Genomic DNA, 26,710 nt, shown 5'->3' with positions numbered 1-26,710 from the left:
CCTGCTTGTAGAATACATTTGTACCTCATTCAATAGATGTTCTGGTGTTTGATGGAAAGAGTCACACCCTGCTTGTAGAATACATTTGTACCTCATTCAGTCACACCCTGCTTGTAGAATACATTTGTACCTCATTCAGTCACACCCTGCTTGTAGAATACATTTGTACCTCATTTAGTCACACCCTGTTTGTAGAATACATTTGTACCTCATTCAGGTATGTGATGAGATTTTTAAGTTTTTGAGTTCAGTTCATTATTAAACTTTAAATAGTGCAGAAAAGTTGAGATAAATTACTGTTTCAGTGCTATTATATATTATTTGAATGAAATAAGAAGATGAAAATATTAGGTCAGTATTTACCACCCATAGTGATCATGTTTTTTTCAATTGGCAATAACACAAATACCTCAATTAAAACTCAACAGTATATATTAAATATAACTTTTCTTTTCTATTTTTAGGCTATAATGGAAAGTTGGAATAAGGTAAGATTTACTTAATAGTCTTCTTGTCATTTGTAGTTTTGTTCCCCATTAGTGTACAATTAGATACAAGTATGTGATAACTTGATATAAAAACTAGTAGAATTCTAAGTTAACTACCAAAATACTTATTCAAAAAACAAAAAAATACAAAACTGGGACAAAGCAAGGTGCAAGGTGAAAAAAAGATTCTAAAAGTGAGTGGTGGGAGATAGTGTATTATTTTTGTAGTACCTTCAGAATCCTTGTTTATTTGTAACTCTAAGTAGGTCTGTAGAGTTATTTGAAAAAAATATTGGGACAATTTTTCTACATAAAAAAAAAAATACAGAAGTTATCTCCCCTTGCCATTGTTAAGTTCATGTGAGTTGAATTAGACCAATCTATTTTATGGTATAAAGAGCCGACTGATACAACACACTTTTTTTACATTCTCATTGCTTTATTATATCCCACATCTACATTTATTCAGTCTACATACATTTATATATGTATTTCTTTAAGTAAGTTAATAGAGAGATTTCTACTGGCTGATATGAAAAAGGACGAGAAAGTACCTAGGGGCAATTAAAGGACTAAGTGAATGAAACACAACTACATGTCTTCAAAAGGCAATTAAAGGACTTAGTGAATGAAAAACCCAACTACATGTCTTAAAAACATGAAAAAGGACAAAAGTAGGGGCAACTAAAGGACTAAGTGTATAACATGTCTTTAAAAGGACAAAGGTCAAAGTCCAGAAAATACTACAAGAAAGAAAAATCAAGGATATGCCAAATCTAGTCCATGATTCTATAAAAAAATATTTTTTTGAAGGTTAACAATTTTTGTCGAGCCTGTGACTTAAGTCGCAGAAAGCTCGACATAGGGATAGTGATCCGACGGCGGATAACATCTTAAAAGCTTCATATTTTAGAAGGTTGAAGACCTGGATGCTTCATACTTTGTATATAAATGCCTCATGTTATGAAGTTTCCGTCAGTCACATGTCCAATGTCCTTGACCTCATTTCCATGGTTCAGTGACTACTTGAAAAAATTATTTTTTGTAATGTTAAATTCTCTCTTATTATAAGTAATAGGATTACTATATTTGGTATGTGTGTACCTTGCAAGGTCTTCATGCCTGTTAGACAGTTTTTACTTGACCTCGACCTCATTTCATGAATCAGTGAACAAGGTTAAGTTTTGGTGGTCAGGTCCATATCTCAGATACTATAAGCAATAGATCTAGTATATGTCCAAATGGCAGGTGTCATCTGACCTTGAACTCATTTTGATGGTTCAGTGGTTACAGTAAGGTTTTTGTGTTTTGGTCTGTTTTAATGCCCCACCTACGATAGTAGAGGGGCATTATGTTTTCTGGTCTGTGCCTCCGTTCGTCCGTCCGGTTAAAGTTTTTGGTCGAGGTAGTTTTTGATGAAGCTGAAGTCCAATCAACTTGAAACTTAATACACATGTTCCCCATGATATGATCTTTCTAATTTAACTGCCAAATTATAGTTTTCACCCCAATTTCATGGTCCACTGAACATAGAAAATGATAGTGCAAAGTTCAGGTTAAAGTTTTTGGTCAAGGTAGTTTTTGATGAAGTTAAAGTAACGTCAACTTGAAACTTAGTACACATGTTCCCTATGATATGATCTTTCTAATTTTAATTCCAAATTAAAGTTTTGACCCCAATTTCACTGTCCACTGAACATAGAAAATGATAGTGGGAGTGGGGCATCCGTGTACTATGGACACATTCTTGTTCTTATTCTGTATGCAATAGGTCTACCATATTTGGTGTATGGAATGATTGTAAGGTGTACATGTCTAGCTGGCAGGTGTCATCTGACCGTGACCTCATTTTCATGGTTCACTGATAAAAAAAAAGTTCAGTTTTTGAGTTTTGGTCTTTTTATTTAATACTTTATGCAATATGTCAACTATATTTGTTGTATGGAAATATTTTATGGTGTATATGTCAATCGCACAGGTTTTATTGGACCTTGACCTCATTTTCACGGTTCATTGCTCAGTGTTAAGTTTTTATGTTTTGGTCTGATTTTCTTAAACTATAACCAATAGGTCAACTATATCTGTTGTTTGGAAGAATTGTTAGCTGTACATGCCTTGACCTCATTTTCATGGTTCATTGGTCAATGTTTAGTTTTCTTGGTTAATGTTAAGTTTATGTGACAGTTGTGATAAAGCTTTTTATTTAGGACTATCAACATAATATCAATGATTAGTAAAGAAGGCGAGACATTTCAGCGTGTGCACTCTTGGTGTTTTTCTTGATAATATAAAATGCATAAATCCCAACAATTATATGCTATTAAAAGAATTCCTCTCTGTCTGTTATTTGAAGGAAGGATACTACTGATTTATGTTGTCATTGCTAAACAGAAGAATACATAATTATTACCTAATTTAACAGTAAGGACATTCATTTCAATATATTTTTATTACGGTTTACTTACAGAAACTTACCACAGCTGCTGGGAATAGAGATATAGAAGCCTTAAAATTATGTCTACAGAATGGTGCAGACATTGATTATCAAGATTAAATGTAATTTCTATGTTTTACTTACAGAAACTTACTACAGCAGCTGGAGATGGAGATATAGAAGCCTTAAAATTATGTCTACAGAATGGTGCAGACATCGATTATCGAGATGTAAGTAAAATATTCACATTCAAAACTACCTTATTTTAATAATTCATAGAAAAATCATTTGAAGATACAGCCTTTTATGGTACATGAACAAAAAAAGACACAAAACTACATGTTACTTAAAATTAAAGCACAGTGAAACAGTGAAAACTACAAGTAACTTCAAAATGTTGAATATTGTACATAAACACACGACAACAATTTACTTTAGAACTATAATAACGAAAGTATAAAAAATAAAAAAACAAGTTGCTTCAGAACATAACAGATTGTACATAAGCAGTATAAAACAAACAAAGTTCTACAAATTACTTCAGAACAGAACAAATTGTACACCAGCAGTATAAAACACACAACTACAAGTTACTTCAGAACATAACAAATTGTACATAAGCAGTAAAAAAACAAACAACTACAAGTTACTTCAGCACAGAACAAATTGTACATAAGAAATATTCATATACAATTTGTCATATCTAATAAGACTTTATTTACAAAATATAACACATGAGTAAAAAAATCAGAAAAAGAAGAGCCACTATAAAAAAGAATTATTTAAAAAGTGGGACACCAAACATAAATAATATTTCATGGTAGAATTTGACATCAAAATAACAAATAATAATTATAGCAATACAAACAAAACATAACTTAATTACAATGTTTACAGAAGTTCCCATTTCGCCTTAGTTAATTCTTATGTACCTGAGAATTTGTACTAAGGCAAACTGGGATTAATTTTATATAATTATTTTGACAGCTAAGGCGAAATGAGAATAAGCCGTTAATTAGACAGTTTTAATGAACAAATATTTGTAATAATTATATCAAGTGGGGTCTCATTTTACTCGTATTATTGTTCTGAATTAGAAAATATTCCTCCTTTTCATGTTTCTTAAAAATTTTTTTTTTTATTGAAATGAATGATGATACTGAATCTACACTAATTCCTGTTGTTTATCAAACAGTTTTAACGAACAAATATTTGTAAGAATCATATAAAGTGGGGTCTCATTTTACTTGTTTTGTTTTACTGAATCCATTGATATAATTATTTTACACATTTCTTGAAAAAATTATTTTTTTAAGATATCAGGTTTTATGGAAGTTCTGACATTTCACAACAAAACATGTTTATTTATTGTTTATGTAGAATATAAATACAAATGTGACTGGTCATTTTATTCAGTTTTGACCACTGATTCATGTGATATATATTTTTTTTATATTTATTACACACCATTGTCCAGTTTATCAGACAAGTTTTGATGTCAGTTGTATTATTCCAGGGTGGAGGACAGACAGCATTAATGAGGGCTGCCAATAGAGGACACCTGGAGATCTGTCGTCTTCTCATTGATAGAGGATGTAAGATGGACACTACAACAGTATGTTATCTACTTAGTCTGATCACATTACTATTAATCTACACTAAATCATGTTGTTAATTAGACAGGTTTAATGAACAAATATTTGTAATAATTATATAAAGTGGGGTCTCATTTTACTCGTATTATTGTTCTGAATTAGAAAATATTCCTTTTTTTCATGTTTCTTAAAAAAAATATTTTTATTGAAATGAATGATGATACTGAATCTACACTAATTCCTGTTGTTAATCAGACAGTTTTAACAAACAAATATTTGTAAGAATCATGTAAAGTGGGGTCTCATTTTGTTTGTTTTGTTCTACTGAATCCATTGATATAATTATTTTACACATTTCTTGAAAAAAATATTTTTTTAAGATATCAGGTTTAATGGAAGTTTTGACATTTCACAACAAAACATGTTTATTTATTGTTTATATACAATATAAATACAAGTGTGACTGGTCATTTTATTCAGTTTTGACCACTGATTCATGTGATATATATTTTGTTTATATTTATTACACACCATTGTCCAGTTTATCAGACAAGTTTTGATGTCAGTTGTATTATTCCAGAAGGATGGAGAGACAGCATTAATGTTGGCTACCAGGGGAGGATACCTGGAGATCTGTAGTCTCCTCATTGATAGAGGATGTAAGATCGACATCACAAATGTATGTTATCTACTTAGTCTGATCACATTACTATTAATCTACACTAAATCATGTTGTTAATTAGACAGTTTTAACGAACAAATATTTGTAATAATTATATAAAGTGGGGTCTCATTTTACTCGTATTATTGTTCTGAATTAGAAAATATTACTCCTTTTCATGTTTCTTAAATTTTTTTTTTTTATTAAAATGATCAATTATACTGAATCTACACTAATTCCTGTTGTTAATCAGACAGTTTTAACAAACAAATATTTGAAATAATCATATAAAGTGGGGTCTCATTTTACTTGTTTTGTTCTACTGAATCCATTGATATAATTCTTTTACACATTTCTTGAAATTTTTTTTTTTTTTGAGATATCAGGTTTAATGGAAGTTTTAACATTTCACAACAAAACATGTTTATCTATTGTTTATATAGAATATAAATACAAGTATGACTGGTCATTTTATTCAGTTTTGACCACTGATTCATGTGATATATATTTTGTTTATATTTATTACACAACATTGTCCAGTTTATCAGACAAGTTTTGATGTCAGTTGTATTATTCCAGGGTAGAGGAGAGACAGCATTAATGATGGCTGCCGTGAGAGGACACCTGGAGATCTGTAGACTCCTCATTGATAGAGGATGTAAGATCGACACTACAACAGTATGTTATCTACTTAGTCTGATCACATTACTATTAATATACACTAAATCATGTTGTTAATTAGACAGGTTTAATGAACAAATATTTGTAATAATTATATAAAGTGGGGTCTCATTTTTACTCGTTTTATTGTTCTGAATCAGAAAATATTACTCCTTTTCATGTTTCTTAAATTTTTTTTTTTATTAAAATGAACAATTATCCTGAATCTACACTAATTCCTGTTGTTAATTAGACAGTTTTAATGAACAAATATTTGTAAGAATCATATAAAGTGGGGTCTCATTTTACTTGTATTGTTTTACTGAATCCATTGATGTAAATATTTTACACATTTCTTGAAAAAAATGTTTTTTTTTAAATATCAGGTTTTATGGAAGTCTTGACATTTCACAACAAAACATATTTATTTGTTGTTTATGTAGAATATAAATACAAGTGTGACTGGTCATTTTATTCAGTTTTGACCACTGATTCATGTGATATATATTTTGTTTATATTTATTACACAACATTGTCCAGTTTATCAGATAAGTTTTAATGTCAGTTGTAGGATATGTTGTATATTATTGATATTGATAACAAAGTATTGTACATTATAGTTACATGTTATTTGGTTATATTATAGAGCGATGGATACACAGCTTTACATTGTGCTGCTAAGAAGGGATATCTACAGATCACAAGATGTCTAGTAGAAGAAGGAGGTGCCAGTCCCTTGATTAAATCACATCAGGTAATATTTTATAGTATATGACCAGTGTTCAACTATTAAGTAATGAATCACTAAAATGATGTATAAGATATGGTTGGATTCTATTTAAAGGCTATAGTTAAAAGTCATATGATTATTTGAATTGAACTTAAGAAGTTTGCTGTAATTATAGTCTGTGTAAACAAACAAACTGTCAAACAAAACTTACACCTGTCTGTTGTCATGACAATTATAACAAAGTTATGTGATAATATCAAAACAGTCTAAGCAATGCATGGATATTCGTTCAGCATGTGTTTATATATTTAAACAGATGCGAGGTGGGCAATGACAGATAATCTTTAAGATGGGTGAAACAAACTTAAACACTACTAGGCAATATTTATATGGATTCAATAAGGGGGAAAAATGCTTAATCATTTCATATTGTTGGCAGTAGGAAATTATTTAATGCAATAATTTGAAAGAGATGATCCTATGGAAATTTCTACAAATCTGTCTAGAGATAAATGTCATCTTGTCATATTTATTTCCTTATTTGAACAATCACTAAAAACTATGAAATGCTGTAAAAAAAATATATATACAGATCTAGGTGTACATGGCAGTGGTCTCGTTAGCCCAAAATAGAAGGGCGCGGCCCCCTGGGTGCCCTCAGCCGCGCCCTGTGTGCCCTCAGTCGCGCCCTTCTGCCCTGACGCCGTTTTCCAAAAAAAACCTTGTGCCGTTTTGGTAAAATTGCCTTTGTTTCATCGATTTCTTATCAGAAGTTGAATTACAAATATGACACCTGGTGATTGCCCCCAGGTAATGAGGTTTATCATGTTATTACAATCAATTATTGTGGATAAGACTTCAATTAAAGGTGTTAATTACTAGGTAATTTAATTAAGACAATGTACCTTTTTGTCATAAATATGATGAATGTGTCGGCATTTTCTTTCGATCTTCAAGTCATAATGAAAGTGTATGCGAATGAAGACTTTCATGAATTTAGAATTGAATTGAAGTAATCAAAATAAAACTATGCCTTCTGACACAGAAACATCGTACATCTCAACTTGTGAGCGACAAGCAGACGTAAACATGGAAATTAATTTTGGAGTTATTTCCCCTGAAAATGCTTATTACAAAATTGTGCCCCTAAAATATTATCTAGTACTAAAAATAGGAAAAAATAACCAATTGAATACAAAATTATATAAGAATGTTACCTTAAGGATATTAACTGTCTTTGAACATACAAAAAAAAATATATTGCAATTTTTTTTGATAATCATACTTTTGGCAATCCATGTTTTATTTATTCTCAATAAAGAAATATGAACTATAAATTTGTTTGAATGATGTCCAACCTGTCATGTTACTAAAATGGAAGTGTGCAGTAATACTCTCATCACAAATCAACTTGATGAAGCTATACTAAATAATATATTCTTATACACGAACAATAAAAACAGGTTTTGAGGGCCAAGCTCTAGATGACATTTTGAAATACAACTTCTCTGTCATGTACATGTATGGTAAACTATGAGATGTTTAGTTTATGTTCTTTCTTTTGGAAGCAGAGGGGGTGGGGAGAATAGTAAGTTTATTTTGCCTCTTTTGGTTAATAGTATGAATGTGTATTGCCATGTATTATGAACATGATATAGTATGAATGACTTTTCTTATGCAAATTTTATAGAATAAATAATCCAAACAACAAGTTTATAAATGCATCTTTATTAACAATATATACAGTAAAAAAATATGTGAACTCGTGATACACGCAGGGACGTAGGAAAAAAAAAATGAGCAGTGCCTTCTATCATAAAAAAGTGCCCTGCCCTCCCCTGGCACCCTGCCCCTTTTGAATTCTAGCTAGAGCACTGCATGGGGTATACAGATATAGGAGGATGTGGATGGGGTATACAGATATAGGAGGGTGTGGATAGGGTATACAGATATAGGAGGGTGTGGATGGGGTATACATATATAGGAGGGTGTGGATGGGGTTTACAGATATAGGAGGGTGTACATAGGGTATACAGATATAGGAAGGTGTGGATGAGGTATACAGATATAGAAGGGTGTACATGGGATATACAGCTATAGGAGGGTGTGGATGGGGTATACAGATATAGGAGGGTGTGGATGGGGTATATAGATATCGGAGGATGTGGATGGGGTAAACAGATATCGGAGGGTGTGGATGAGGTATACTGATATAGGAGGGTGTGGATGGGGTATACAGGTATCGGAGGGTGTTCCCTAAATTCCATTCTCAATTTTACTAAAAAATGTTTATTTATTGTGATTTTAAATAATTCCTCATAAATGTGTATGTTTCAGTTAAAAATGTTTAAGAATGCAAGGTCTTATTATTGCGATATTTACCTAGTCACATTATTCGCATTCAATTATTTCTGAATTTACAGTACTGTACATGTATAAAGTTTGAGTGGTTTACGATAGGCAATATATGTGTAATGGAACTTTACGGAAGAAAAATAAATAAGCGAAGACAATGATAGAAGTCTCATCTGTGTCTTATTTTGATAATGGAAATGGCAATACTTTATGATTACATGTATCTGTATATTTAACAGGACTGAAAGCATGTTTTTTATCCAAATACAGTCTAATCATCTATTAATGGAACATACTTGTACAAGTTTAACTTTTACTGGGATTCATGTTTAGTATCAAATTGTTACTTTTATATATGTTTATTTTCTTTAAATATTTCTTTATGAGTCCTTGTGCATGTTTCGTGTGTTTTACACCAATCAAGTTTGATTGAGCTATTGATATATTTTTGTCTTTTTTTTTTCTGCATTGTCAACAGAGTTTGAACTTGTCAATTGCTGGTATTCATTGATATCTACATGTCATGCATGCATACTTAAAAGCTAGTCACTCATGTTGACCGACACTCTTTGCCTTATACATGTAGTAGATTCTTTTAAATATATTGCAAGAATATAAAAATCCTAAATTTAGCTGTTGAATGTACATGAAACTTTCCGTAACATTAGAATTAAAAGTACAAGGTACCACCTTCTATTGAACAATCTGCATCTCAAACTTTGAACCTGTATTCACCACTGCATGTTTCATTTATCATTATTTACATAATTTTCTAAGGATTTCTCAGGGTTGAATTTTTTTTCTGGTTTCTTTTTTATTGAATTTTGTACTGCAGCACCCTCAATTGTTAAAGGCAGTACAATTTTCAAGACGAGCATTTCAGCTAAATGACTATGTTGTATGAAATTTGCTCATAGTTGTAGGCCTTACACTGACCTTGAGTTTTTGACATTTACGTCATTTAGTCATGTTAGTTGCTTGCCCATGTTTGGGAGAGTTGTCTCATTAGCAATGAAACCACATTTTTTTAATTTTGTATGTACCCATACATGTACATGATATCTTATGCCCTTTCTTATTCTGATACATGTATATGTTAATGTCACAGAAAAACTCTCAAAAACATGATTACTATTGTCTGATTGGCAATCATACCACATCTTCTTTTTTATATTTACTATGTCACATTTTATGTGCCTATGTCTCTCAACATGCTCAAGCTAAAGCTTATGTTGTTCTTATTTGGTTGCTGTCTGTCATTATTTGTTTATTTGTGTATTAAAGGTAGCATAACTCATGTACAAATGTAATTGTATGTATAAATGCAAATGATAAAGAGTTTTACTTATTGTTGAAAGCGGTACAGTAACTTATAAAAATTGTGATAAACATGATGAAAGAACCAAGAACTTTCATAAAAATCTGTAATCAAACTGGCCTAATTACTCAAGAAATTGTAATGAAAGTACAGTGCATAAAAATAAATATTTAATCAAATTAATGTTTTGATACACACGCTTGACAAAAAATTAATGCATGAAGTTACTGTTCAAATGTTGATACTGCTGTTCTTATGAACATTATGTAAAATTACAGATATCTATAACAATTAGCCCTTTTATGTTGATCTTCTGTTCGTAATCAACTGCACATGTAATTTTTCCACTATACAGGTACAACATTGTACAACGTACATGTATATGTGCATAAATTCTTTTTAATCAAATTGTACTTGTTTAGATTAATCTCTGTCTGACATGTCTGTGTTCATGTTGAAAATTAGAACTGTTCATCTTTGATTATCCTTTACAGTTGTGGAACAATCTCTACGAGGCTGCTACAAGATATTGAATTACTTTATAGACTTGAGGGTTTTTGCTTTACACATGTTTCCATTTGTAGGTTGACTAGGTTCCGTTAACGTTAATTTTACAATTTAACAGTCAATTAGCCATATCTTTCACTTTCTGCATTCCATTAATGGAGGGTTTTCTTTCTGTCCAGAAAAAACAGGCAAGAAAAGATGGGTGTCAATAACTGGGTCTTCCTTTCACCTTTAAGCTGAGTCTTACTAGTATTTTTAATCATTTTTATCATGCTGTTTGACATCACCATCATACATGTCAACCTCTTACAATGGGAAATCATGTCATGACATGACATGATATGTCAAAAAGCGTGTGAAAACGCGTGACGTAGATGCGGACTTGTTAATATGAATGTGGTAATGTTCATAATTTCATACAAATTTGTGAATATAAAAAAACAATATATATTCTACTGTGAACTTTTATTGTATTAAACAGTGGTCTGTTATGTTGCTTTTAAAGCATCACCACTAGGCACATATTCAAAACAACTGCCAGTTTCAAGTTTAGTTACAATTATTTGATAACAGCACACAATACAAATGTAACATAGTCAAGTTCTGATCAGAATTCAGTGTCAATTTCTTTTTAATTGAAAAGGCTCTCCCACAGTAGGAATTGATATTTGACTGAATTAGCTTCATCACGATTTGAAAGAATGTCATAATGTTGGGGTTTTTTTGGCAATGTAAAACTCCCATTAATGCTATTGCCTGGTTAAAACTGGGTAGTTCATCAGAAGAAAGCTGGTACTATGAGAGCTGATCCAACAGTTCTGTGATATTTTTATCCCCATGGCCTGTAGAAATCTGTTGCCGTGTTGGCTAGATTTGAAACTGAAATTGAAAAAGAAAAATGTTTTATAAATTTGATTTCCATAAGTTAAACATGTTAAATGCTTATTCAAATAGCTACATTGTATTTCTCCTCTCACATGTATTTTTTTTTTTTATCATTGCAACATAGAATACACAAATTATGCATTACTTGTCACTCGATCATTTAAACTCGAACTCCAAAATATAATTTATGAATCTTGAATCTTGCCGTACACATCGTTTTGGTTAAACAATCTGCACTTTAGACGACGGTACAGGCCCTGAAAGTGACCTCTTCCTGTGCACATTTCCCCTATTAAGTGAATTTAAAAGAAAGTCTCAAAATCGTTAAAACTAATCACAAACTACTTACCTTTTACTGTTTGTCCATACAAAAAAATAAACAATACGGTAGCCAAACAATTACTTCGAATTTTTCGGTATTTATCGCCGAATAAGGAAAAAACCCCGAGAATAGCGATATCACTAACGACCAAAAAATGAAAAGAACGAAAAAGTGTAACAAAAAATTTGTTCCGGCGTGACATTTGTTCCGCCGGAACAAATTTCATAGGAAATATGTTCCACCGGAACTTATGTCACAGAAAATATGTTCCAGCACTATAAAATTTGTTCCGGAACTATTTTTTTAACCAAGTGTGAAATAAGTTCTGGAACAAAAAACACAGCACCATGAGTTTTGTTCCAATATTAATATTAAAACAAAAAAGTGAGATAAGTTCCTGTGATATTAGTTTTGAACAAAGGTATTTTATAGAAATCAATGAAAATGTTCTGTTCGAACCTATTTCACAGAAATAAGTTCTGTGCTTGCATGGGGTACATTTGCAATTGAAGGCATGACTGTAGGATGATGATAAGAAATAAAAGCGATTATAATGTATCATAATTTGTATCTATGTTTTATTGTTATGTGGTATTCGACCTCCTTGTTTCCTGTTTATCTGTCATGGGTGTTCTTATCATACATGTACTTACAAAAAAATGTAGCTATGGTCATTGCACAGTTTTTAAAGAGTGTGTCTTTTGTTTCTTTACGTCTTTTAATATAACTGATTAGTCGCTTTGTCCTTTTCAAAAAAGTACAAATGTTCATCTTTAACCGTTATAATACTTTTTTTCGGAAAGACTTTTATTATTATTTCTTAATCTACTCTTTCCTGGTTCATAAGTGTCATTTTGAGTATTATTAATTGAGTATGTTATTAAACTTTTGCTTTACTCCACATGATCCAAATTGGATGTTTACACTTTCTATTTATTACATTATCAATATAATACATGTTTTTATAATGACTTAAAACTTACTGATGACAAGTGCTCAGTATATAAGATAACTTGTTTAACCAGTGGAACATATTTCACAAACAAGGAACTTATTTCACCACCCGTCCCTAGGATTTTCATGGCATTCCATGGAATTTCCATGGCAAAATTGTTGCCATGAAAACGATGGAGTATTGAAACAAGCTTTTTCATGGTTTTCATGAATTCCATGGCATCGGAAAAAAAAAGAGTGACAGGAATTGTATACTCAGTATTTCCATCGTTGCCATGAAATCATAAAAGGATGGAAAGCATGGCATTGATGGCAAATTGCCATGATTTCCATGGAAAGTATGGCATCAATGGCAGGTTGACATGGCCTCTATGAAAAGTATGGTATCTATGGCAGGTTGCCATGAAAATGATGGCAACAATTACAGATTGCCATGGAAAGTATGGCATCAATGGCATTTTCCTGGTATTCACTCACAAATGGACGTGCAGACCTGTAATATTACCGTGTATAGTTCTGTATAGTTTAATAACATATTCTTTTCAAAATAGGACACCGGAAAAGTAAATATCTACAGGAGTTCTCATCAGATTGAATTAACCTGATTACTTTCAAAATAAAGCTTCATTGCCATATATTGCTAGCAAAATAGATTAAAATAATAAAAACTATTAAAATTAGACTATGTTTTAATGTAAAGTTAAACATTTTGGAAATGTTCAAAGTTCATTATTGCTATCTGTCGTCTATCTTGTCTTGTGTTCCTTACTTGGCTTCGGCAGATGGTTGATGACCTGGTGGACAACTTTCCATTTCTTTCATATGATGCCTAGAAAAAAAAGTTACCATATATATTAATTTTTATTCTGAAAAATATCATATATATACTAGTGAAATAAAATTAACCAAAAATGTGTTTGATATTTTGCACTGCTGGTGTTTGGTATCAAGAGATAATGTGTGATAATTATTTAAAAAATTGGAAATCTTTGTAAGACACACATGTAGATGCTCTGTAGAGCACACAGCGACCTTCCAACAGCTATCATGTCAGGCATTGAAGTTCAAATTATATATAAAAGTTTATATAGCTTTCTATACCCATATCTCATGCTGCATTGATAACATTTACCCATATTCCTCTATTTATAGTTACACTGTATTATTTACATTATGTATTATGAGTGAGTGACTATTACTGACCACAAAAGAAACTGTTGATTGTAGATATCATATAGTTTGTTTTGTTGGTTTTATTTTCCCAGATTTAGTTCATGTCCATTAACGTTTTGATTTTGTCCAACATAATAAATCATCAGTCACCGTCTTCCTACTAACAGTAGATGAAGGCATATTTACCCTTATAGTAAAAGCAAGTGACATATTGACCTTTAATAATTTTTCATTGTGATGATACGTACATATATATTGCGGTCATTTTTCTTGTTTGACACTGGTTTCTGTCCAATTTTCCTTCTTTGGTGTATCCATAAAGTTTCTGCTACTTGTGGGAATGGTACATTGAATATCTGTTGAAAGCTGTGATTCTTGATGTTCTGTTCTACAATAGGCCTGTAAAATTTCATTGAAAATTTTATGAAAATACTAAGATACTTATCATACATGTACATGTACCTTACAGAAAAAAATCTTTTCAATATCATTTGAGTTTGACTGAACAATCACGCTGTTGTAAACTAAACAAAGACACATATTATTGGTATACATGTCAGGAAATGTACCTGATCACAGTAATGACTATTGACTGTAAACGCCAGTGTAACCCCCCTTTTTTTCTTAATTGAATTTTTAACTCGTTTACCCTAGGTGAAAATGAACATGCTTCTAGCATAAAATGCACTTGAAAATAGTATAATGGAAGAAATTATATATGATAATATATATTGTTCACTGTTGACCTTCCATGTGTCCAAACTTCATCGGGATACAATGTCAATGTTGACGTTATATTTTTCTCTGATTGTTCAATTTTAATACCTATTTGGAGTTTCTAGATACAATTCATACATATGAAAAACAGTGATAGCCACATAGAAATATCGACATACCATAATGATACTTGATAAACGGCAAGTTTCTCCTCGACTGTTCGTTCTGTATGTATGTACTGGTAAATGCCTCCGATATCCGAAGAACCCCTCGAAAACTGCGAGGGCACAGTGGCATCCATGTACACTCCCTAACGGGATTAATGGAGATGTGTCAGTAACGTATGTTTATACGACAATTATTTTTACAAGGACAATCAATCCCCACCCAACACAAAGGGAGTGCTAGGACACCGGGCAGTCTGTTATTATGGTGGAGGAAGCCGAAGTACTCGGAGAGAACCACCGGGCCACTCGGTGGAAACAGACAAACCAGAGAGATATCAGAAGATTGATCTCCAGGTCAAAGTTAGGGACAACTTTGACCAACCGAGGCCCCCAAAGTACCCATTCTAGTTTAAACTCCGGTCTGGGTACCAGAGATGTGTGTGAGAGGGTGAAAATTACCCTTCTGATGTGCTGATATTTTTAGCACCCCGAGTGAGAATCGAACTCGGGACCTTCAGCACTGTAGATATCGGTCTTAACCACTAGACCACGAACTCACGTTCTTTGTTGTTCTATCTTTTCAAATTTTCAAAAACCGGAAAAGCGCGAGTTTTAGTAATGCGCATGCGCAAAATAACTTCCTGTTCAAATCCCGCGAAAATATGAATGACATAAATTGCGATCTTTGTTCAACTATTTCAAATATCTGTAAATGTTATTTTTATGCAGAAATCATTCAAATATCTATACTATGTGAAAATAATTAATGCATTTTATTTCTTTTTTCCAACGAAATTCAGTATCAAACGATTTACCCCCCTCTTTTTCCCATACACACTTTTTAAGACACTTATCAGTATCTTAAGTTTTATAAGTGAAATTTATACACAAGGTTTGAAACCACAAAAGGAAGGTTGGGATTGATTTTAATGGTTATGGTCCAACAGTTAAGGAATAAGGGGCCAAAAACAATACTTTTCTAATACTTTGTATAGATTGCTTATATTTCTTTACCCTTTCAATTTAGGGGTTTTATTCTTGAATTCATTGGGTTCTTCTTTAATATGCTAAATGTTACCATGTATAAAGTTTTTGGAATTTGGGTCCCATTTTTAAATTGGTGCACATTGAGGTCTAAAGGGTCCAAAATTAAACTTTGTTTTATTTCATCAAAAATTGAATTTATTTATTGGAGTTCTTTGATATATGCCAAATCTAATTGTGTATTTTAATTTTTAATTTTTGGTCTTGTTTTCAAATTGGTCTACATTAAGGTCCAAAGGGTCCAAAATAAGACTAAGTATGATTTCATAAACAATTGAATTCTTAAGGTTCTTTGATATGCCAAATGCAACTGTGTATTTAGATTTTTTACTTTGGGTCCCGTTTTCCAGTTAGTCCACATTAAGGCCCCAGGGTCCAATATTAAACTCAGTTTGATTACAACAAAAATTGAATTGTTGGTGTTCTTTTATATGCTGAATATTAACATGTATTTAGATTTAGATTTTTTATTATGGGCCAACTTCAATTTTTAAGTTGGTTCATTGTGACCACATTAAGCTCCAAAATTAAAATGTTTTGTTTGCATTCATCAAAAATTAAATATAAGAAGTTCTTTGATATGCTGAATCTAACCATGTATTTCGATTTTTGATTTTTCGGACCCGTTATCAAATTGGTTTACATTAAGGGTCCAAAATCAAACTTTGTTTAATTTCATCAAAAATTGATTCCTTGAGGTTCTTTGATATGCACAATCTAACAGTATTCAGATTTCTTATTTTGGGTCCCGTTTTCAAATTGGTCCTCATTAATTAGATTAATTTTAACAAAAAATAAATTCTTTGGGTTCTTTGATTTGCTGAATCTAAACATGTATTTAGATTTTTGTATATGGGCCCAGTCTTCATGTTGGTGCAAATCGGTGTCCAAAATAAAGCTTTTTGATTTCAACAAAATTGGAATTATTGGGGTTCATTAATATGCTGAATCTAAACATGTATTTAGATTTTTGATAATGTTTTCAGTAACTTTTTATGTTTCAAATCATCAAAATATTCTAAGTCCAATTTGCCTTCGTTTTCATCTTAGAAAATTTCTAAACGTGCTTTTCCATCGTTTGCCTTCCTTAAAAATTTCATTCAAAGTCCAAGTTTGCCATCGTTTCCATCCCCCCAAAAAGTTAAAGTCCAAACTTTGCCATCGATTGCCATAGATTTTCATCCTTTCCATGAAATTTCTTTCATGGCAAATATGGAAACGATGGCAATTTTTGCCATGGAAAATTTTTGCCATGAATTTCATGGAATTTCATCAAATTTTACATCGTTTCCATCCTTTTTCCATGAAAAATCTATGGCATAGATGGAATGCCATGAAACTCCTAGGGACGGGCAGGTGAGGAACAAATTTCACAAATCCAGAACTTATTTCACCAGGTAAGGAACAAATCTCACAAACATGGAACTTATTTCACTAGGTAAGGAACAAATTTCACCAACCCAGAACTTATTTCACCAGGTAAAGTGTGGAACTTATTTCATAGAGATGGAACAAATTATATAGAAATTGTCTGTGAAAAAAGTTCTCCCAGAACATATTTCCTGTGAAATTAGTTCCACTGGAACTTTTTTCACAGGAACAAATTTTGGCTCACAAAAGCGTGTAATTGCGTGTAAAGTGGTGAAAAGCGTGTACACGCCATGTGACAAAATCCTCGCGTGTAAACCATTGAAAAAGCGTGTGTTACATGCGAATATCATGTCACTTGACATGTATGATCACCATGATCACACTGTGGAATGTCTGGTTGGAAAGTTAACTTTATTCAATTTCAAAAAGTTATGTTGCCCTGAACACATTGTTGTCCATGTTTTCTGGATGACAATAAAATATGTGTTGAAAAAGAGGAATTTTGACACAAAGCTTGTGGATTACCAACTGTTCATAGATCATGCAGGCAGGAATTGCAATGTACATGTAAGGCATATATCTTTTGCACTTTTGTTCTCATCATTGTCATCTTGAACCTGTAATAAAAAAAGTAACAATTGACAATTGTGTACACAAAAAAAAACATCCAGTAAGCAGTATAACAGTATTACTGATACAAATATTTTTTCATATACATGATATATATATAAACATGAAGGACTTATATTGTAATCCAAGTTTTCATGCAAAAGTTCTGTGAAAAAAGATTTGTTAAAAACTTAACAATATCCACCTAACATTTTTGTAAAAGATTCACAAACTATCAATATATTTTTAGCAAGTTTTTGCAAAATAAAAAAAAACTCCGCCACATTATGTATGTATGTAAATATATGTTCCTGCCTCGTTTAAATTGTTTTACATTGTAAATTCGGTGTCTTTTATAGCTGACTATGTTGTATGGTCTTTGCTCATTGTTGAAGGACCGTATCGTGACCTATAGTTGTTAATTTGTGTGTCATTTTGTTCTCTTGTGGAGAGTTGTCTTATTTGCAATCATACCACATTTTCTTTTTTATATAGTTAATTTAATTTAATTCAAGCCAAAACAAATTTAAATTATATGCTTGTTTCCAGCCTTCAATTTGAAACAAAAGTTTCAGGTAGGTAAGTCACCTTTTCCCGAATCTATATATATAAGACCTGGGGTAAATGGTAATCTTATTGTTCGTAGACCAAAATGAAAATAAAGCCACATCATTGGATGGAATTCAAATATTTAGTATGTGTTAAGCCAATCACAACTTTTTGGTGAACGCTTTTAAAAATATTACCAAGAATGCATAAGATTCCGAAACGACAAATCTATTTTATGTCTTATTTTTTTTAAATGATTATACAGGTACATTGCAGAACATTGAATCTTCTAACTTCAAAACCCATACCAAATTAGCATTAAACACCATATAGTAACCCAGTGTTCACGTTCCGCAGGGTCTTTCAGTGTCATGTGATGCTATCTCAGTGATGGATCCACAAATTTTCCCAAGTTGGGGCCCACTGCACTGACTAGTTACCTAAGATTGGCCCTGCTCCAGTCATGCTTCAGTGATCACCTATATAAACAAATAAATTTCCTCCAGAAAAGGTGGACCCAGAAGGTAGGCTGAATAATTATAATATTAATTTTCCTTTTTAGGCCACACCAATTTAATTTCTTGTTCTATGGATTTTTGGACTCCAAAAGTTGGGACGAGCGAGCCATTTGAAAATTTTAATAAAAAAATATTTAATTTGCAATTTTTTTAGGTCATGTACAATGTAGGTGAAGCATGAAAGATAAAAGGCGAACGATTATAACTTTTTTAGCTCACCTGGCCTAAAAGGCCATGTGAGCTTTTCTCATCACTTGGCGTCCGTCGTCGTCGTCGTCGTCGTCGACGTCGTCGTCGTCGTCGTCGTCGTCGTCTGTCGTCGTTAACAATTTTTCAAACATCTTCTCCTCTGAAACTACTGAATGGATTTGAAGGAAACTTAACATGATTGTTCCTTAGTATATCCTGCACAAAATGTGCGCTTCGATTTTTGATCCGTCAAAAAACATGGCCGCCGTTACTTAAAATAGAACATAGGGGTCAAATGCAGTTTTTGGCTTATATCTCAAAAACGAAAGCATTTAGAGCAAATCTGACATGGGGTAAAAATGTTCATTAGGTCAAGATCTATCAGCCCTGAAATTTTCAGATGAATCAAACAAACCATTGTTGGGTTGCTGCCACTTAATTGGTAATTTTAAGGAAATTTTGCAGTTTTTGGTCATTATCTTGAATATTATTATAGATAAAGATAAACTGTAAACAGCAAAAAAGATCAGCAAAGTAAGATCTACAAATAAGTTAATATGACCAAAATTGTCAATTGACCCCTTAAGGGGTTATTGTCCTTTAATGACAATTTTTCACAATTTGTTCATCATATTTGCTAACTTTAAAAAATCTTCTCCTCTGAAACTACTGAATGGATTTGGTTAAAGCTTAGCATGATTGTTCCTTAGATTATCCTGCACAAAGTGTGTGCTTTGATTTTTGATCCGTCAAAAAACATGGCCGCCGTTACTTAAAATAGAACATAGGGGTCAAATGCAGTTTTTGGCTTATATCTCAAAAACGAAAGCATTTAGAGCAAATCTGACATGGGGTAAAAATGTTCATTAGGTCAAGATCTATCAGCCCTGAAATTTTCAGATGAATCAAACAAACCATTGTTGGGTTGCTGCCACTTAATTGGTAATTTTAAGGAAATTTTGCAGTTTTTGGTCATTATCTTGAATATTATTATAGATAAAGATAAACTGTAACAGCAAAAAAGATCAGCAAAGTAAGATCTACAAATAAGTTAACATGACCAAAATTGTCAATTGACCCCTTAAGGGGTTATTGTCCTTTAATGACAATTTTTCACAATTTGTTCATCATATTTGCTAACTTTAAAAAATCTTCTCCTCTGAAACTACTGAATGGATTTGGTTAAAACTTAGCATGGTTGTTCCTTAGATTATCCTGCACAAAGTGTGTGCTTGGATTTTTGATCCGTCAAAAAACATGGCCGCCGTTACTTAAAATAGAACATAGGGGTCAAATGCAGTTTTTGGCTTATATCTCAAAAACGAAAGCATTAAGAGCAAATCTGACATGAAGTAAAAATGTTCATTAGGTCAATATCTATCAGCCCTGAAATTTTCAGATGAATCAAACATCCAATTGTTGGGTTGCTGCCACTTAATTGGTAATTTTAAGGAAATTTTGCAGTTTTTGGTCATTATCTTGAATATTATTATAGATAAAGATAAACTGTAAACAGCAAATATGATCAGCAAAGTAAGATCTACAAATAAGTCAATTTGACCAAAATTGTCAATTGACCTCTTTAGGAGTTATTGCCCTTTAAAGACTTTTTTCACAATTTGTTCATCATGTTGACTTACTTTAAAAAATCTTCTCTTATGAAACTGCTGTATCAATTTCAGCCAAACTTAGGCTAAATGAATTTCAGAGTTTCAGAGTATCTAGTATAAATTTTATATTTCATTTCCTTGTATGTTAAGAAACATAGCTCCTATGGCTAAAATAGAACATAGGAGAAAATGATTTTTTTTTGCTTTTGAAGAAAATAGGACGATTCAAAGAACATTTAAATAAATTGAAAAGCCAAAATAATCATTGATGAGAGATTAAACCAAAAAAATTCAGGTGAGCGATTCAGGCTCTTGAGAGCCTCTTGTTTTGTAAACATAAAATATTAGATTTTCTAAATATTAAAACTTGATTTAACACTTGTACTTTGACATTTCTTTAATTCATGAAGTGTTTTACCCTGTACACCAAGAAATAAATGAATAATTAGATGTGGTCTATGTACATGTACGTGTGCCAAAGAGACTTTAACCATGTTAATGTTAACACATATCATTTACTTTTATATTATTCAGAATGTGTGGACCCCTCTTTTAGAAAAGTTGTTTCAAATATGATGTAGTTCTCCTCTTTTTAAGTAAAAAATTCTCAGCTTTTCCAAGGATTTGTATAGTAGCACTATACAAATCCTTGGTTTATTCTATTTTTATATGACCGCAAAAATTTAAATTTTTCGTCGTATATTGCTACCACGTTGGCGTCGTATCCCAATACTTTTAGTTTTCGCACTCTAACTTTAGTAAAAGTGAATAGAAATCTATGAAATTTTAACACAAGGTTTATAACCACAAAAGGAAGGTTGGGATGGATTTTGGGAGTTTTGGTCCCAAAATTTTAGGAATTAGGGGCCAAAAAGGGCCCAAATAAGCATTTTCTTGGTTTTCGCACTGTAACTTTAGTTTAAGTAAATAGAAATCTATGAAATTTTGACACAAGGTTTATGACCACAAAAGGAAGGTTGGGATTGATTTTGGGAGTTTAAGTTCAAACAGTTTAGGAATTAGGGGCCAAAAAAGGGCCCAAATAAGCATTATTCTTGGTTTTCGCACAATACCTTTAGTATAAGTAAATAGAAATCAATGAAATTTAAACACAAGGTTTATGACCATAAAAGGAAGGTTGGGTTTGATTTTGGGAGTTTTGGTCCCAACAGGTTTTTAGGAATAAGGGGCCCAAAGGGTCCAAAATTGAACTTTGTTTGATTTCATCAAAAATTGAATAATTGGGGTTCTTTGATATGCCGGATCTAACTGTGTATGTAGTAGTCCATCAGCTGGTAAGGTAAAATTTCAGTTCTGTGTTACACCCCAGGGTACCGCATTTTTTTTGCATAAATCTAAAGAGTAATGTTTGGAGAATATTTTAAGAGGTGTTAGACTTTTGAAAAAGTGTCCAAAAGGGGTTAAAAGGGGTCTTATTTAAGAGTATATCAAAAATTTTATTTAACACATTTATACAGAAAAAAGAAAAAATAACCAAGTATTTGGTACTTTTTCTATTATTAAATTGAACAAATCATATCTTATTAATACGGAGGCTAATTTTTACTTACTTTTTAAATCATATAGGACCAAGAAAAAAGGCGGAGGGTTATATCTAAAATCCATGATTTTGAATTAAACAAAGCATACATACTAGTTTTCTTGATAAAAAAGGTATATTTTTTTTACATTGAAACATCAATGAACATGGAGCATCAAGTAACTAAAGGCAGTTGAACAAAATTCAAAGGTAAGAAAGGGTGAACACATGGAATCAATGACAAACACAAACATAAGCAATGTACATCACAGTCATTAAAAAACACACATAGTACTAAAAAAATAAAAGAACTGTCAGGGTTTCAAGATCTATATTAAAGTTCTTTTAACAACAGAATCACCACATTTTAAGGTCATGAAGAAGGTCAATCCATAGAATGATCAATCATCTTCAATTTCGTCAATACCATCTACCGAATTATCATCACCATCATCTTCATCATCTTCGTCGTCATCGTCAGCCATATCAACGATTTGATTATTCTTGTTGCTACAAGCATTCGTACATTTGCAGCCATCTGTCCAGGACAAACCTTGTTGAACACATAAACATCTTTTGGTGGCACAACCAGTTTTTCATGAACAGCTTAAATTATCAGTATCAATATAGCATCTAACGCTGGCAGTTGGTCTAGCCAATGGATGCTGATCAAATCGTTCTTAACAATCCAACCATGGTTGTTTGGCGATGGAACCGTGTTGTGTTGAAGAGCAGATTTCCAAATCTTTGCCTGAAAGTTGGTTCGTTTGATGTGCTTTAATATTGTATCTTTTGTTGGGAGCAATAAATGACAATGAATGTTTTTTGCATTGCAAAAAATTCTGAATCTTAATTCATTGATGTTATTATTCTCGTAGCCATATATAGCACACAAAAACCTCTCGAGTGTTTTTGACAGTTCTTCGCCCATCTCTTCAAAAGTTTCACCAAGACGGGATAGACCATCTGAAAACTCCACAGAACGTGTCAAAAAGCCGAATGCTTTTCTTTTACCTTTACCGGACAAAGCACTAACTGAATCACAACCATTAAAAGCGTGAAATCCTGGCAGTGCTCTACAAACATTCTCCCCAAATGTTGTACCGGACAAAGCACTAACTGAATCACAACCATTAAAAGCGTGAAATCCTGGCAGTGCTCTACAAACATTCTCCCCAAATGTTGTGTCGGCTTTTTCCTGTTTGCTTTAAAGCTCAGTGCATTTTACACTTGTCACTATTTCATTTTCAATAGAAATTTTGTCGCACATACTTCCATGTGATACAAATAAATCAATTCCTTCAAGTGTAAATCTATAGGATTGTTTACTCAATTCTAACACAAAGAATTCAAATAGAGCAACTTTGTTTCTACCAACTGACACAAAGTTCTTCCATTGCCGAGGACACGATTGTGATGGTCTCGAAATTATTGTTATGATTTGCCCTCCCAAGGACCTGCGATCCCGTTTTAAATTTTTTATGGAAAAAGTGGGATACTGATCAGTGACAAAATCAATGCGGGGAGCTCTTTTTGAAACTGAAAGGATGGTTTCAAAAACAACATTTGCCAAATCAGAAAAAGTACTTGGTATCCTTGTGATGGATTGAATGACTGCCATGCCATCAAATATCCACATGCTTTCCTCAGGAATAGCTTGCATTTGTTCAAAGCCCTTTTCTAAAAGACCAGCCAGGACAGATTTATTTGTCTTTACAGGTGTACCATCAACGTTTGCAAGAGACCATGGAAGAGAACTTATTCAAATTGGAGGACCTCTCGCGTATCCAACTGTCTTGTTGGGCTATTACAAGCAGGCGACCAAACATATTTCTATCTGCTTTCAATGTGTTATTGTCCTTATCAGCCATTAACTGCTTACCTTTTATTTCCTTTGTTGAAAATGTAAGCAATGATTGTCTTTTGATTGGTTTGAAAATGTCGATTGACTTTTGAAAAAGCCGTCCACTGATGAAATTGTCTGATGCCAACTTTCCCCTTTCATACGCGTTCAGAAGGTCGCACATTAATGCAGAAGAAGCAACAGTACCCGAGGACAAGCCTGATAACTGCTCAGATGTCTCAAATGGATTTGTCCTGCTTTGTAGTGTTTGAACCAATTTCAAAACATCAGTTTTATCTCGCTTCACTTGAGTTTTGCCAAGTTCTTTTTGTGTGGATGTTTCAGGGTTAACTATTCCTGCCAAATCTTGACATTTTGATGATATTAAAGCTCTCTCATGTGCATTTAACAACCAACAATTAACAAAACTTTTATTTAAACTGAAACCAACAATGCCCCTCTTGTTTTTGTATCTCTGTTCAATTGTTACTCGATTATTTGGTCAACTGGAGATCTAGAAAATCCATGAGAGTTTCTCTGAACACAAAAAACAACTAGATGAAAGATATTGATGCCCATCAGGATGGGTATTTGGCAGATTTTGCATATGAAGCAAATAGACTGACATGTATCGGAAATAGTTTTAACGGTCATATGCAAAAAACTGAATGCAAACAAAGTAACAAAATCAGTTGACAATATGTGCAAAATTTATAAAACAAGACTAAATTCATTGAATAGTGAAGCAATAAATCCAAGTAAGAAGGAAAGAAAATGAGAAAAAACACTATCAAATGAGGAACAATGTATACATTACGAAAAGCAAATAAATAGTAACCAGATGGTATGTCAAATCGACATATTTTTGTGCCAAAGAAAGTAAAAAGTCTGAACATATTCCCCAACTGACTATTAGACCTTCGTTCAAAGCAATGTTTGTCGATTGAATGACTTTACAATCTTAACTCAATCACCACATAGCTAAAACACAAAATGTAAACAAGCACACCTTTATTGAGTTCAATAGAGTGCACCCTTTCAGAACGCAAAAATTTAACCTTAATTTGTCATTTTTTGATAAAGAAATTTATTATACATTTACTTTATAAAATAATTTGTCTCACAAAAACAACATAATCGGCAATTTAATGTGTGTTTTCAGTTGCAAATTGATAAGCTTGAAGTGCTGATGTGTGCACTCAGGTATGAATATATTGTCGACTGAATCGAAGACGGTCATGTGATGATTTCCGGTATTTTACGAGTATTTGCATGTACATATGTTTTATTGAATAATTCATATCGTAGACGATATATAAATACTGCAAATAGTTTAAACATTGCATACTGGTCAATTCTAAAGTTTTATTCACGAATACGGGTAATTGTATTAGAATTTCTTTATGAAATGAGAAAATATGCATTAATTTTAACCCAAAAAATCGGATTGTTTGTAATGTAAGTAAACCTTTTTTTTAAAACAAAAAATCTTCAGTGTTACATTAAATAGGATAGTTTTATATCTGTTTTAGTTGTTTATACCTATACTTTAATTTTTTTTAATCGCTTTATATTAAAAATTTTAAACCAAAATTACTTAGTCGTGATAGCTAAATGAGGGGATATTGAAAGGGACGTTTTCAAACTTCTTTTGGACACTTTTTTTTAGTCTAATACCTTGTATTTTATCAATAAGATAATGAAGTTGAATTCTATCAAAAAAATCGCGGTACCCTGGGGTGTAACACAAACTCCTTAACTAGAGCACTTTTGAAAACTAGCTGATGGACTATAGATTCTTAATTTTTGGTCCCGTTTTCCAATTGGTCTACATTAAGGTCCAAATGGTCCAAAATAAAACTTAGTTTGATTTCATCAAAAATTGAATAATTGGGGTTCTTTGATATGCCAAATCTAACTGTGTATGTAGATTCTTAATTTTAGTCCCGTTTTCAAATTGGTCTACATTAAATACCAAAGGGTCCAAAATTAAACTAAGTTTGATTTTAATAAAATTTGAATTCTTTGGCTTTTTTGATATGCTGAATTTAATCATGTAGTACTGACTTAGATTTTTGATTATGGGCCCAGTTTTCAAGTTGGTTCAAATCAGGATCCAAAATTATTATATTAAGTATTGCGCAATAGCAAGAAATTTTCAATTGCACAGTATTCAGCAATAGCAAGAAATCTTCAATTGCACAGTATTGTGCAATAGCAAAAAATGTTCAATTGCACAGTATTGTGCAATAGCAAAAAATCTTCAATTGCACAGTATTGTGCAATAGCAAATATTTTCAATTGCACAGTATTGCGCAATAGCAAGAAATATCTAATTGCACAATATTGTGCAATAGCAAGAAATTTTCAGTTGATTGGAGTTATCTTTCTTTGTCCAGAATAGTAGTTGAATCAACTTTAATCATTGTTTTAAACAATGCACAATGTATATTCACTTTTACTACCAACTG

At 32.1% G+C, this 26,710-nt stretch overlaps 2 protein-coding genes and 2 long non-coding RNA genes across 4 annotated transcripts in view; 2 read left to right on the top strand and 2 right to left on the bottom strand.

The window, feature by feature from the left end:
* Positions 1 to 223: 223 nt before the first annotated feature.
* Positions 224 to 4,597, top strand: LOC143053748 (putative ankyrin repeat protein RF_p14). The gene is made up of 3 exons (XM_076226526.1): positions 224 to 488; positions 3,069 to 3,152; positions 4,439 to 4,597. Exons 1-3 carry the CDS (start codon positions 471 to 473, stop codon positions 4,595 to 4,597), a joined length of 261 nt encoding a protein of 86 aa, XP_076082641.1. The 5' UTR covers positions 224 to 470.
* A 1,166-nt stretch (positions 4,598 to 5,763) lies between these two features.
* Positions 5,764 to 26,710, top strand: part of LOC143054684 (uncharacterized) — a 72,234-nt gene continuing 51,287 nt past the window's right edge. Inside the window, exons 1-2 of the mRNA XM_076227706.1 lie at positions 5,764 to 5,856; positions 6,485 to 6,592. Of these exons, the coding sequence (XP_076083821.1) occupies positions 5,779 to 5,856; positions 6,485 to 6,592 (186 nt within the window). The 5' untranslated portion in view covers positions 5,764 to 5,778. The remainder of the gene's footprint in view (positions 5,857 to 6,484; positions 6,593 to 26,710) is intronic.
* LOC143054681 (uncharacterized) lies at positions 11,290 to 12,124 on the bottom strand. The gene is made up of 2 exons (XR_012971783.1): positions 11,983 to 12,124; positions 11,290 to 11,627 (listed from the first exon to the last, which is right to left on the bottom strand). It is a non-coding gene; the product is annotated as an uncharacterized LOC143054681 (long non-coding RNA).
* LOC143053548 (uncharacterized) lies at positions 13,581 to 15,026 on the bottom strand. Its single transcript, XR_012971399.1, has 3 exons — positions 14,979 to 15,026; positions 14,331 to 14,481; positions 13,581 to 13,738 (listed from the first exon to the last, which is right to left on the bottom strand). It is a non-coding gene; the product is annotated as an uncharacterized LOC143053548 (long non-coding RNA).

This window comes from Mytilus galloprovincialis, chromosome 12, assembly GCF_965363235.1.
Source record: "Mytilus galloprovincialis chromosome 12, xbMytGall1.hap1.1, whole genome shotgun sequence".
Classification (NCBI taxonomy): domain Eukaryota; kingdom Metazoa; phylum Mollusca; class Bivalvia; order Mytilida; family Mytilidae; genus Mytilus; species Mytilus galloprovincialis.
Note: the sequence above shows the minus strand (reverse complement) of the source record. Positions and strands in the feature narration are given on the sequence as shown.

What these genes read in the sequence shown, in the direction of transcription:
- LOC143053748 (XM_076226526.1), top strand. An exon ending in CAGACATCGATTATCGAGAT is followed by an intron (nt 3,153 to 4,438) that starts GTAAGTAAAATA and finishes GTATTATTCCAG; the next exon opens with GGTGGAGGACAGACAGCATT.